Source organism: Syzygium oleosum, unplaced genomic scaffold, assembly GCF_021117445.2.
Source record: "Syzygium oleosum isolate NSW1041296 unplaced genomic scaffold, Sole_v2.1 Sole_v2.17, whole genome shotgun sequence".
NCBI lineage: Eukaryota > Viridiplantae > Streptophyta > Magnoliopsida > Myrtales > Myrtaceae > Syzygium > Syzygium oleosum.
Window position 1 is genome coordinate 7,954,305 of NW_026607501.1, and position 14,293 is coordinate 7,968,597.

A 14,293-nucleotide genomic window follows, 5' to 3' on the forward strand; every position below is an offset into this window, starting at 1 on the left:
TTCAACGTGATCCCTAAACTTTTGGTAAATGTTCAATCTAGTCTCTAGACTATATGAAATCGTCAAATGTCATCCTTCAATTCATTCAAGTTCAGCATATAGTCCAATGATTAAATTGAACATGTACAAAAAGTTCAATGACCATATTAAAATTTCATGGACGGCATTACATATTGGGTTAAAGTTCATGGACCACATTAAACAAATTGAAAGTTCAAGGACAACATTGAACATTGAGCTAAAGTTATTTTCCCAATTGAAAAAAGCCCATCGGTATGGACAGTGGACACCCACCAGAGTCGACCAACTTGAAATTTGGCCTTTGGTTGGTGTCCGTGAACCGCAAAAACTCACGGGCTAATTCCAAAAAAAAGCACAAATTTTATATCGGGTGACAATTATGGCCCCAACTTGTTTTGTCTTATAAAAAACACCAACTTTAGGTCAAGTGACAATTCTGGTTCCAACTTATTTTTATCTCATAAAAAATCACCAACTTTCATCGTTATCTCAAATCTAGCCTCCGTCGACTCTTTCTCTTAAGTCACCCTTGTTTGAGAAAAAAGTTTATGGTCGTGAGTTTGGCGGATCTCATCCATGGAGTCTATCGACGGGTGGTGGTCTACAACTTTAGATTACGACAAAACGACGAAGTCTGATAAGAGAGATTCAATCTAGAGATCTTTTTAACTTGCCAGTGAAGTGATAGAGACGAACAGTTTCACCATTATTCTTCAAGCTGTGGCTCAGAGAAGAAGATAATGAATAGTACTTTAAATCCACTCAGCAAGCCACGTGGATTGTTTGCTGAGGTGGAATAGTCAAGTTAGATAATTAATGGTTCTAAGTCAAGGGAGGCTAGATTTGGGATTTAAATGAAAGTTAGTAATTTTTTAAGTGATAAAAAAAAAATTGAAGCCAGAATTGTCACTCGACCTAAAATTGGTGTTTTTTTACGAAACAAAAAAAAGTTGAGACTAGAATTATCAATCGACTTAAAGTTTGTGCTTTTTTACCGGATAAAAAAAGTTTGGGCCAAAACTGTCACTCGACTAAAAGTTGATGCTTTTTTTTTTTGGAATTAGGCCAAAAACTCATAGGGCGAAGAAGGGTAAATGGCTTAGGCATTAACTGATCAAAATTCAAAGCTCATCCACTCACGACGCTTCCATAATTCTCCCACCGTTTACATGTGTGTGTCCCGGCTAAAAAGAATGCAGCAAAAGCAAAGGATCATTTAAATTTATCCGAAACGTTTCTCGATCCAAAGATTCGGCGAAAAGAGGATTACTGGATCCCCGAGGCACGATCCGACGGCTGCGGTGGATTCTAACGGGGACTTCGTCCACATGCACGCTCAGGATCTGCCTCGGCAGCTTGAGGAATAGGATATGATGCTCCAGGCAAAGCCGGCAAAATTAATAGCAGTACAGACTGGTGAATTTTAAGAAAGCACCATTAATGATCAGCTCCTAAAGTAGCAGAACCCGTCAAGAACAAGCATCGTGAAAATCGCACATGCCAGAGATTAATTTCCAGAACTGCAGAGTCCCAATATTGTTCATTCATCAGAACCAATCAACCAAACAATGTCTGAAAGGGAAGAAACATCCTAACTCATGAAAGTGTTGTCTAGGATATTGGACATTATTAATGATTTTTACGGTCTAGTCTCGCGTCAATTGAAAAACAAGACTACTAGATTCAAGTTATGTGCAATACTTTCGTCTGCTTCGTCAGAACCAGGCATGCTGGGTCAAGGTTGACAAAAAAAAGAAAGCACGGCATTTGCTTATAGCATCCTAAGGGAGAAGACCACTGTGCTGAATTTTCTTCAAAGCTTTGCGGGAATTCCCCCGGGGACTTGTTTATTTACGCCATTGTCTTTGACCTCATTGTCCTTGGCTTCCATATCACAGGTACTGGGAGGGACATCATCTGCAGGCGAGCAATTGAAGAATCCGTGTGGCTTCAAGCATGAGCGTCAACAAAAAAAATGATTAGAAATCGAGTGGGTGGATACAAAGGTAAACCAGCTTAAGAGAATGAAGACATGGATTGTACGAAAGAGAACGATTGACCAAGAACGTACCATAAGCATAAAACCAAGGCGCTCCGCCGGCATAACAGGCCAGTCTTCCAATCGGGGAACATGGGTGATTCCAAATACATACCTATAAATGACACAATCAGTGGCATATAAGCATAGATAGCATCTTATCGTGGTCAACAAGGATGGAGCTGTAAAAACTCTTGGCCCAAATCACATCCCATGTTTCAGGGATAACAATAAGCTTACATGATCATTACCGAGTACCCTCAAAATCTATAAGATAGCAATCCATGAATGGACACAAGTGGGCTTTCTTCAGAGAGAGAGAGAGAGAGAGAGAGACGAGACCTACCAAAGAACCACATCAGTCTCTTCCAGAGGTCGATTCTGCTTAACCCATGTAGACAGCCCTTCACCAACGCGTGGATTCTGATTAGGGAACTCTCCCCCTGGAAACATCTCATCTCGTGCATAAGCTGTAACCCAAAGGTTATGCTTCAAAAAAGCAGCTCGTCTCAAAAACTTAGCCTCAGAACCCGCTAGTGGCAGACAGTTTGAACCAGGCACTAACTTGTAGCCTGTTAGCTGTCCAGTTCTATTTACGGTCCTAGTATTTCTCACCTGAAATAAGGAATAGCATACGTGCCATTAGACTTCAAGAATGGCGTAAAAATGTTCACATTAATGAGTCAGATCATCAATGAAATAGTCCGTGGTGTTCACAACTCTGGCCTGAGAAGGATATCCACAAAAAACGAATTTCGAGAAAGAAGAAGTGGGCAGATCCAAGACACATAGGACAAGCTCTTCAGACTTCATCATTTATGAGAACAAAAAGGCAACAGCAGCAGATTCTTAAATATTAGCATGCAGATGCAAGACCATGCCATGGCAAAGCTAAAAATAATAGGCAGATTAACCTTTAACAACACTTTAAAGCATTGAAATATAAAACAGGTTTAACAAGTACATAGCACCTGTTTGCAAATAGAAAAATCCTTCAAACCATAGACACTTAATGTCCAAGCAATTCCAAGAAATCAAAGAAATGGCTTACAATCCAATGGCGTGCGGTCAAAGGATTGCAATCACGCATTGCCTGCAACTCAGATCTAAGTAGTGTCTCTTCAGGATAGAATGCATTGTTATGAACATTTTTCTCCCCAGGTTCCTCAACCTTAACATCAACCTCAACAACCTATGAAGAACAGGTAGGATATTGAGAAACTGGAATTAGAATCGAACAATGCAAAGGTGTGTGTTGCCGCATACAATATTTTATTTTCATCAATTGGTAATCAAACAAGAAAAATTAAAATGCTGAATGCAACCACGAAATATTGAGTTTACTCCCCCTATCATCTTAACACATTGAAAGACAGTCAAGAAGTATCGTGACTCTGACAGCATGATAGGACTTCACACGACTTGGGGTATGATAGTGCGCAAGCCTTAAGATATATAGTCATTAAATGTGCTCAATCTAACTGGCTCGAAGGCAGTCTAAGGTCCTCAACCAATCGTTTGGGGAACCAGCAAATGGCTTCTATTGCAACCTCAAATGATTAGTGTACCTTAAATCAGGAGAAATCTCAAGCTTTTACCAATACCTTGTCTTAGGGGTTTTAGACCACCTTTATTGACACTCTTTGCAATCTGAAAAAACCAAGTGTCAGGAAATATATTGTTCCTAATAGCTAAATATAAAGTACGGTTACAGGACAAGGCTATTTACAACAGTAATTGATGCCTACATTAACAACCATACTGCAAACACAGGTGTGTATCCATTACAGTCCCTCGATATAAGAAAAACAAGCCTCCAGCTTTAATACTCACTTTTCTCATAATCTACTATAATGAAAAGGAAATAGATAAACAAGTAGTCGAGTACTACAACAACAAGAAGCCATTTCCCACTATACGAGGTTGGTGACAAGTGACATGTATCATTTTAAGTTATTAAGCTCTATTTAGTGAACATGAAAAGTTTCAGCGAAACCAAAGCAATTTACCTGATTGAATGCTTCTCCGGGTTTGCAGTCGACAGCCATATCCATACGTGCAACAAAGAAATGCTGATGAACTGGTGCATACAGACCAGGTGCAATCATTGTACCATATTTTCGGTACTCCCCAGGTAGCAAAGCTCCTAAGCTGAGGATTCCTGTAAGTTTAACTTCAGCTTCAATTTTTCCATCCTGTACACAGTATTAAATTTACATGTCATCCTAACTTCCGACAACATTGACATTTCACCAACGTTAGTTATGAAATCCTGGCTTGGATTGCAATCTTCCATCATATTAAAGATGTATTCAGACATAGAAGACAGGACTGGACAAAAGAGATTTTTTGTCCCAAGGACAATGCATCTCAAAGCCTCCCAGATACCCATAACGCGTATGAAAAATCAAATATTGCATCACCCAATATGTAGACAGGCAATTCAGAATATTTCTTACAATAGGTACTTAGCTTTTTTAACATCTGAAAAATATTAAAGGAGATGCGTGCAGTCAGATAAACAATTACACCAATTGAATACGTCATGCACATGGTATAGGGTAAAGTATTTCAGTTTTGGACTTACTTGGTAAAAGTGCCAGAAGAATCCATACTCATAATTCGCCACGGTACATATGAAAGATACACTTAACCTTCTAGACCTCCTAACTTCCGCCAATCCTGTTCTCCAGTCTTGATGCTTCCATAGGATCCCGTGATCCTCTTCATGTAGACATACACAATTTTCAATAGTGTCAACCCCTCCAGTGAAATTGGTGAAATGAGCATCAAAGTACTTAATGTAGCCTAAACAATCACATCCCTGCAGAATGATTTATGTTCCAGGAAAAATGTAAAGTCAATTAAAGAGATTACAAAGTTAACATGAAAGGACTCATAATTCATTTCACTACTGAATTAGTTCCAGACCTTCTTAAGAGAATGTGCATTCTTCCCAAGGCCATCTTCACCTGCATCGAAGGCATTTTTTCTGTAATGTGGTTCATTTGGATCTCCATAAGGCACAACCATCTCCACGAAGCTGAGCCTATGAGCTACAGGTCTTCTACCACGACTACCATCTACATAAGCAACAGAATGTATAACAAGGCCCTCCCTGGGCGTGAAGCCAATGCGGAAATTCCACTGTTGAACAACCAATACAAAGATGAGATTCAACGGAAATTCCATGTATACAACTACACAACCAAAGCGTAAAAAAAACAACTAAGATTCACCTTCTGCCACGCTACATATTGCCCCTTAACACGAAAACTTGGACCTTCGGGCTGAACTATTTGTAAGGGCTTCACATCACTCCGGTCAACACCACCTCTGGTTTCGCCAGCAGTATAGTTCCTTAATGGATCGGCTGGAGGTAGGGGAACAAGTTTACGATCCTCGAACTCAATCACCACCATGTTCTGCATATCAACTAGTATGTGAATGCCCTCGACTGGACGTGCATAACCATTTTCCATGGGGCAGTCACTCTCAGTTCTACAGAAAATAAGAGGCTTGGCGAGTCTTCGACTTGGAGCATCAGCATCACTATGATAACCAACACACCTGAAGAGATAAACGCAATAGCCAGGATAAATTAAAAAGAAAAAACAGATGCAGCATGCAAAAAGACACAGGTCAAGTCAACTAACCACGCGTCAACCATAACGAGATCCATGTCGTCGATCCCCCTTTTCTTCATAGCCTCACTGAATAGTGGAAAACCCTTCACGGCAGCTTCACATTCAGCATACTCACTTGCGTCCTAATTTTAAAACAAGATCATATCCATGATGAAGCTATTGCAAGAGGAAAAAATGCTCAATAAAGTGAAACAGTGAGAAAAAGGAGCCCAGAGGTCAAATTAGATCTCTCTATTGGTTGGCTGAACATCAACTACTATCTGGAAGCTGCACATTCAAGCATCAAGAAGCCAAAGGAAGATTTCCCCAAAATTCAGAATTCAGAACTAGACTGATTTGTGCCATTGATTGACTTAGTATCGAATGCCATAAAACAACTTAATTGATGACATACAAATCCAGCCCCCTCCTCGAAAAGAAGCTTAGTTATAATTACACGTCTTGAATAACAGTCACTGTCAGAGACACTCGTCCAAATATTTCCTAACTCTAGACATATCGGGGAAAAGAGTACAAAATAGCTCAGCATTAGAAAGATAATTCCCATTTTCAAGGGACCAACTTAGAAATAACTTGCAGGATAGTATAAGCGGCTGCATATCCAGGAGTTAATTAGTAAAAGTCTTCAACTTTCTTTCGTGGTATCATCACTAGAGCTTGAAAGCTGTACATGCGAACATGAACGAAAATCAAACGAAGACTACTCACCATCGGAGGCTGAACATCAGGAATAATCGTTGATGAGATCACTTTTCCTCGGTGATGTCCACCTCTAGTTGCTGCATGCACTTCTGATAGCTCCACAATCCATAAGCTCGTTTCATTTGACTTCTTATTGTAAACAACAAGCCTAGCTCGCCTCGGAGGGAGCTTGGCGGGAATTACAGGTCCACCCTTGGTTCTCGGGAGTAAGGATGGTTGGAATGGGGGGAAAAAGTAGGCATCCGCCAATGCAACAACATTCTTATCAGGTTCCAACAAAACCACTTCAACAAAACGCATGCCGTCCCGGATCTAAAAGTCAAAAATAGAGATGAGCAGCTCAATCAAACGATAAGACTAGCATAGAGCTCCTAAAACGGGACCAGTTAGATATGAGAATATGATGTAGACGACTTTGGGTAAAGAAAACAATCTGATTAAAAGTAAGACCTCAGGAGTGGATCCTGCAGCTCTAACTGTCGCCACTGCCACAGAAATTTCAGCGGCAGATAAAGGGTCCAAAGGGTGACTAGTTTGAGCCCTTGGCATGACTGTAACACCTGCAGAAAGGAACAAACATCAACAGATATCAACCAAGCAAACCATGACAGTGAGGACACTTTAAGGAATGACCGACAAGAGAAAAAAGGGTTGATCCAAGCTTTATCAGAGTAAATGTAGACAGGTAGCTCCTTCCTACTATTCACTTTGTTGACTAGAAAATTGTCCAGCCAAGAATATGCGAAAAAAATCCAGAGAGCACACAATGCAATTCCAAGAAAAGACTAAACCAGCAAAGCAACTGGGCCACGCACCCATCCGCGCATTAAAGAAATGTGACCCACCATTCTTCCAATTCTGATCTCCCAGGACTTGGAGCGTGCACAATCATTAGAAAAGCCACCGAAATACTTGATATTTATGCAGAAAAACCAAGCATGTACAAACCACCAAAACGCATCTTCACAGAAAAGTTCCACCCATCAAGAAAAACGATCACAAACACCCAAGTATGAATCAAGATCACCCAGAAAACAGGCCAAAGAAAGAAGCACAAGCCAACAAAAAGAAGAAAATATAGACATGTACAAGAACCTTTTGTCGAAGCAGTTGCGGAAGGCTCAGGGAGCGACTCAACCGGTCGGATCACCGAAGCCTTCTTCGGGAGCTGATCGGCGCCCGGCGGCACGCTCCAATCGGAGGTGGCCGGGGGAGGGGGAGGAGGAGCAGCCTCCCTCGGCACGGCGAGGGCCGCGCCGTTCTGGGAGCCACAAGGGAAAGGCGTCGCTTTTTGCGGAGTTGAGGCCATTGCAGAGGGTTCGTGATCGCTCCTAATCCACCGTTGCACAGAGTCTCCACGCAATCTACTGACATACAGCAAGAACTGTCCGCCACCTCGCTCGCTCGCCCGCCGACCCACCACCCAAAGCTCGGATCTTTCCACCGGGAAACTTCAAGAACTCGAGAGGGAAGACGAAAAGGTGAGAGCTTTATTCAAAGAGGCAAGAGATCCCCGTGACCCAAGATGCGCCAATATTCACGAACCAGGGACACCAGCAAAAATGCGAAAATACAGATCATACGACGCATGGAAAGAGCCACGGGTGTGCGTTTTTTCTCTCTCTCTCTCTCTCTCTCGCTCTGTGGTTTGTATGTGAGAAGAGGGAGATGGAGAGAGAGAAGGGCCTGCACTTTATATAAACATGAAAGAGCAAGATAACCACGTGCATACTTCCCACTTGAAAGCTTTTTTTTTTTTTTTCTAATTTCAAAAACAACGTCAACTTTATTTTGAGTAACAATTTTGATCCGAAATTTTTTTTATCTTAATAAAAAGTATCAATTTTTACTCAAGTTACAAATCTAACTTCAGTGATATAAAATTTTCAAATTGTTCCAGCAAAATTTGAGATTTAAGTAAAAATTGGTGATTTTTTATGAGAAAAAAAAATTCAGGCCAACATTATCACTCAAGATAAAGTCGGTATTTTTTTTTTAAAGTAGGCTTTTTTTTTTCCTCAACTTTAGTGGTTTTTTTGGGTTTTTTTTTTGGGTTTGTTGGGTAGGGATAAGGCTGGGTTTGGGGGAAGAGAGAAAGAGAGAGATTCAGTTTTTTTTGGTTGTTGTCTTTTTGTTGTTGTTTTTGGTCTTCACTTTGTATACATGAAGGGTCTTATCATAGGGACCAGAATAAGATAAGTAAAGTTGTGGGCTGGGGGTGGGTTTCATGATAGGGGCATCTGCTTGGGGTGGTAATGGACATGCACCATGAGCCAAAATGGGGGTTGTACACTTCAGTGATATTTAGCATGATGAGGCCATCTAGAGGTGCTTATCTTTTGTAATAAGGACCTTCAAGGATTCTCAATACCCTCCGAGCCGCCCTCTTTTTGGACCGATCTGTACCCGGTGGTGTGGTCAAATCAAGTCGAGTCGATACACTGTTGAGCCCGAGCTCCACTCGCGTACTTGGTGCTCGAACACTCGACATGAGCTCGATCGAGTATTTGATTTTCCCGCTCGAGCTCGACTCAATTAGAAAATCAACATGCTTGGCTCGATTACAATTAACATACATATAAAACTCAAGCTTTAGAGCTCGAGTATTATGTAATTTTAATTATTGTGTCTATTTTATAATTATTAATTGTTTTTAAAAGAGAATGAAATCTCAACCAGGCTCTATTAGGAGACGTGAGTCTATGAAGTTGAGTGTATTGATAAGCTCAAGCGCGACTACACAAGATAATTTATAATTATCATTTATTTTTAAAAAGAGAATGAAAGGTCGATCTGGCTCTATTGGACGACGTGAGTCTATGAAGTTGAGTATATTGATTAGCTCAAGCTCGACTCAACAAGATAATTTATAATTATCATTCATTTTTTAAAAGAGAATGAAAGGTCGATCTGCCTCTGTTAGGCGACTTGAGTTTATGAAATTGAGTATATTAATAAGCTCAAGCTCGACTCAACAAGATAATTTATAATTATTTTTTTAAAAGAGAATGAAAGCTCGATCTGGCTCTATTAAGCGACTTGAGTTTATGAAATTGAGTATATTGATAAGCTCAGGCTCGACTCAACAAGATAATTTATAATTATTTTTTTAAAAGAGAACGAAAGCTCAATTTGGCTCTGTTAGGCAACGCAAGTCTAATAAGCTCAAGCTCAATTTGGCTCTGTTAGGCGAGTTGATCTCAAGTGGTCATCGAGCCAAGTCCGAGCTACTCGCAAGTAGCTTGCCTCATAAAACAATTGAATTGGCCAAAATAAAATATGTAAAACAATTGAAAACAATGAAAAGCACATGAATTAATGTGAAATCATGCTATGGACCCCACTCCTTGTCCTAGGTGTGCTAGGTTCACTTTTTGGGGGGATTAAGGTGCTAAAAGCATTTTGATCTACATCATGTTTTTACCAAATTTCATAAGAAAACTTGAATTGCTCTTGATGATCATGTTTGGATAATTATCCTTTAAAGACGATCATCTTCTCATATCAAATTACTTTTAATGTCCAATTTGCAAACACCTAGCTTATAAATTTATTGGGGATTGCTCGTGAATCCCCACTTTCAATTAATGTCATCCACTCGATCTTGTTAACACGCGATTTATGCAACGTCGACATTCGTATCTATTATGTCCCGACAAGATTTCTTTCCTTTTGACTTCCTTCATCGAATGTGCTTGTCAAAGCTTCGCTTCATAAGCAGTGGTACGGCATTTTTAACCAAAAAAAAAGTCTCTACCGACTTTAGAAAAGTCAAGTTATCATGATTCCTAGGGTCACCAATATAGAAAATTAAGGTTATCAATCACAAGTCAAGCTTTTTTGCAAAGTGGAGGAGAGACACCACCAGCTACCTAAAAGTAAGAATGTCAAACGTCATGACTCTGTTTATTTTATGAAAAAATTATTGATTTAAAAAATATTTTTTTAAAAATCATCATTTGTATCACTTTGGGATGAGCATGATCCGGGTAACCAGGAACTGCCCACTTAGGATCGATTCCAAAAAATTAGAACCGGTAATCGCCCGCCCATGGATCCACCCGGGAACCGGATCCCGATGGGGTCCGGTGGAACCGATCCCAACAAGCTTCACGCAAATGGAGGTGATCGAGAATGAGAGAGGGAGGCGATGAATGGTCGGAAGCGCGACCATGAGTTGATGGGAATTGAGAATTAAGGTCGTGAGTGGATGGACATTGAGCTTGAGAGTCGAGATCATAAGTGAGAGATAGAGAGACGACTCAAACAAAGCAAGATAGAGACAAGATGAGACGAGCACTTAGTTGATGGGCATTAAGTTTCAAATTAGGTATTTTAAGGTTTTCATTTTTCTTAAAAAATTTTCTTTTTATTTTATGTTGATCCGGGTGACTGTTCCACGCCTAGAACTGGGAACCATACCTGTATTCACCGGTTCTAGTAAATTAGAATTGGGAACCGAATCGGTCCCCACAAGAACCGCCGGTTCCAGGCCAGTCCGGTCCAGTTTCGAACGGTTCCCGATTTCTTTGCACGCCCCTAGTATCGCTTACAAAAATGAACGAATAAAGTATATTTTCATCGTTCACGAAAATATTTAAACATAAATTATTATGTATTCTAAACGGTACAAATAATCATTTTTAAAAAATATTTGTTAAGCTATTCATTTAAGTAAAAGAAAGCGTATGCGAAAAAGAAATATATGAGCATAAGCATTATTGTCTTCAACATTATTATTGCTTCCTAATCACCTTTTTCTTTTTCACTTCCCTGTCGGTGTCAATGTCCATGAGAGAGGTCCTTTGTTGATGGTGGAACCAAATAGACACCCACTTCAACGATAGTTTAATCGACTTTACATATCAAAAAATGACAAAAGCTGAGTCATCATCTGTCCCACTTTCCACCACCAACTTAATTTTGAAATACTTTACTCTGCTTATATTACATTTAAGTCATTGCCTCACCTTGCATATTGATCCGTACCCTTCTCTACTTGCTCAAGTACAAAACTTTTGAATGCCAACGTGAACGTGACATGGGAGATTTGGACTTATTTGTGTCGAAACCACATCAATCCATCGTTTCTTTCTGTGAAAGATTGCGAATCGATGAAGTTTGGCTCATTAGCGAGAACAAAAAAACGACCTGAATTGACCCTCAAAAGATGGCCCATCAAATACAATGTGCTCGTAGGGAAGCGCAATAGAGCTGTTCCAGAGCTCAATTTGAGTTGGTAGGCCGAGCGACACTTACCGATTTAAATAGAAGAAAACTTTGCTCTTCTCAACAAAAAAAGGAAAAAAAAAAAAAAGACGGAGTCATGCCAAAACATTATGCCCCCATCCCAAAAGGGAGGGAGATAAAACAAACCCAAATTGCCTCAAGAAAAAATAATAAAATGAAGTGGGATACCCAAGTGATCTTGTGGGGCTCCTTGTGTTTAGCCAATTGCAATGCTGCTCAATGGATCAAAACGCACAAGTGGGAGGTGATGGGTTTGACCCTTTTCGTGGAGTAATGGATTTGAATTTCTCATTGGCAGGTACATATCATTGCTCACTTATGTTGCTCCAATCCAATATGAACTTTGTCTTAACGATGAAGATGACACAACGATCGTAGCAATAATGATGGGTCCTCGAAATCAAATGATACGTACCACTATACCATCACATTTAGAGTTGTCGCTATAGTCTTTAAAAGACATTTCCAATTGTTTGCACCAAAAAATATCTTTTTTATTTTTGTTATTATCGACCTGTGATAACTTGAAAGATCAACAATTTGAAGAATTCGACAAAAAGTAGATTCGACAATCTCGGATACAATCGTAAAAGAAGTAACCATCGACATAATGGAATAAAACAACCGTCAAGATAGCGGAATTAATGTAACCGTTCGAAACCTCTATTTGTAACTTTTCTTTGTAACTTCACTTCATAACCTCCCTTTGGAACCTCCGTTGATGACCATTGATTGTAAGGTTTACATAGCCACATCATACTCTTCGGAGCCACCAATGCACAAATCAAACAAATTTACTATTTTTCAATTATATTTACTTTCCTGCATTGTACTTTTATTTTTCAAACTCGTGTCGTCTGTTAAATTCCGGCGTGTTTCTTAATTGTAGTTTCTAGATCCGCATCGTCAATTAAATTTCGGTTTGTATCTTTACCCATGATGCTGTATGGCCGATCAAATTCTGGCGTAATATCTTAGCGTTCTCAGCCTATGTCGTTGGTTAAATTCTGACATAGTCTGTTTACGTTCAGTTCTACTGTAGAGTTTATATTTTCTAAGCCTTGTCATTGATTAAATTCTGGCACGATTTGCACCTGTACAATCCTATTGAAATTCAAGTTGTTGATTTCCTTATCACATGTGATATTTCTTATTCGGAGTCATCACAAAATCTGTCTCCTTCAATTAAAAATCGAAGAAGGACTTTCGGCGAAAAATATTTTATCGCGAGAGAAAATTATAGCGAAACATCATTTTAGCACGCTCGATAGGACCGTTATGACTGATTTGAGGAGATACCATGGTGTGCACAAGGAATGAATCAACTCGATCTTGACAATGCTGACGGTAACAATTTGCCACCACCGCCAACCAATGAGAGGGTAGGAAAGTGCTGAGTCATCGACTGCACAGCCAGTGAAAGATCAAGTCCAAGGTGGAGATGTCGGCATTCCGAGGCAACTCATTGATGAGTTGGAGCCAAGTCTAATGATGATATTTGCTAGCTTCTTAACGAACACCAGAATGAAAAGACTAGCCACTTGATGAAATAGTTTGTCGATGTGGTTAAGCCAATGATCTTGAATACCTTGCACAAAGTTGTACGTGGACAGGAAACATCAAGTCATTCAGTCTAGATACAAGCAAACCCTACTAATCTTGCACCTTCGAAGTACGCCCGTCCATCTTCTGTTGCTCAAATTGCTTTTATTACTGTAAAAAATTATACCACTCCACCACCAGTCAAGATTTTGCAAAGGGCTAAAACCGTTGGTAAAACCCAGACCAGTCGGCGGATACCCATCAGTCGAAGCAATTTCCCTAACCCTGTTCGATTAAACCCAAATGGTCACAACAATAGCAGCTTGGTCAATCAAAATGCTCAGCAAAATATGTTGTTGCCAAGTGTAGCCAGTTTCCCAGTACCACTGGTTGATAATGTGAGGCCAATTGGGATGATGCCACAATTTAACGTAGCACTTGCCCCATATAGACCTAATGTTGTCATCCACAATCAAGGTAGACCACCGTCTCCACCTAAGAGGCAAGATGGTCAGAGACCTATAACGGAAGCAATGGCAATGCCCAACCCAGTGTATGCTCCTCAAGGACCAAATATGGTAGTCAACAACCAAGTTAGGCCACTTCCTTTGCCTAGAGGACAACCCGCTCAAGTAATCCGTGGTCAAGATCCCCAACAGGTCCAATTAATACTAGATCAAGCAATGCAACACCTAGGCTTCGATGTTGGGAACGTCAAGCTTGTATACAGAAAGTCATATCCAGACTGGATGGATGCAATTTCTTATCCTAGAGGTTTCAAGATAATTGACTTCGACCTATTCTCCGGTCAAGATGATCAATTGACAGTTGAACATATTAGTCGATTTGCTATGCAACGTGGAAATGCGTCTCAAGCTGTTTGCTAGAAGTTGAGATTTTTCCATTTGTCACTACTATCCACGACTACTTTTACTTGGTATACTAATTTGGCGGCCAATTCTGTTCATACGGAGTAAATGGAAACGCAGTTACATACCAAATTCTATAGGTCCGTCCATGATGTATCTATTGTAGATTTAGTTTATATCGAGGAGAAAAATTTGAAAGTCGAAATTTTGCCGATTTATTCTAA

The 14,293-nt window shown here is 40.0% G+C and overlaps 1 protein-coding gene across 1 annotated transcript; it reads right to left on the bottom strand.

The window, feature by feature from the left end:
- Window positions 1–1,532: 1,532 nt before the first annotated feature.
- On the bottom strand, window positions 1,533–8,059 carry LOC115678884 (amine oxidase [copper-containing] zeta, peroxisomal-like). The gene is made up of 12 exons (XM_030602360.2): window positions 7,504–8,059; window positions 6,859–6,968; window positions 6,415–6,720; window positions 5,716–5,828; window positions 5,299–5,629; window positions 4,991–5,206; window positions 4,647–4,883; window positions 4,069–4,254; window positions 3,111–3,251; window positions 2,406–2,674; window positions 2,093–2,174; window positions 1,533–1,969 (listed from the first exon to the last, which is right to left on the bottom strand). Exons 1-12 carry the CDS (start codon window positions 7,715–7,717, stop codon window positions 1,835–1,837), a joined length of 2,340 nt encoding a protein of 779 aa, XP_030458220.2. The 5' UTR covers window positions 7,718–8,059; the 3' UTR covers window positions 1,533–1,834.
- Between the last annotated feature and the right edge of the window lie 6,234 nt (window positions 8,060–14,293).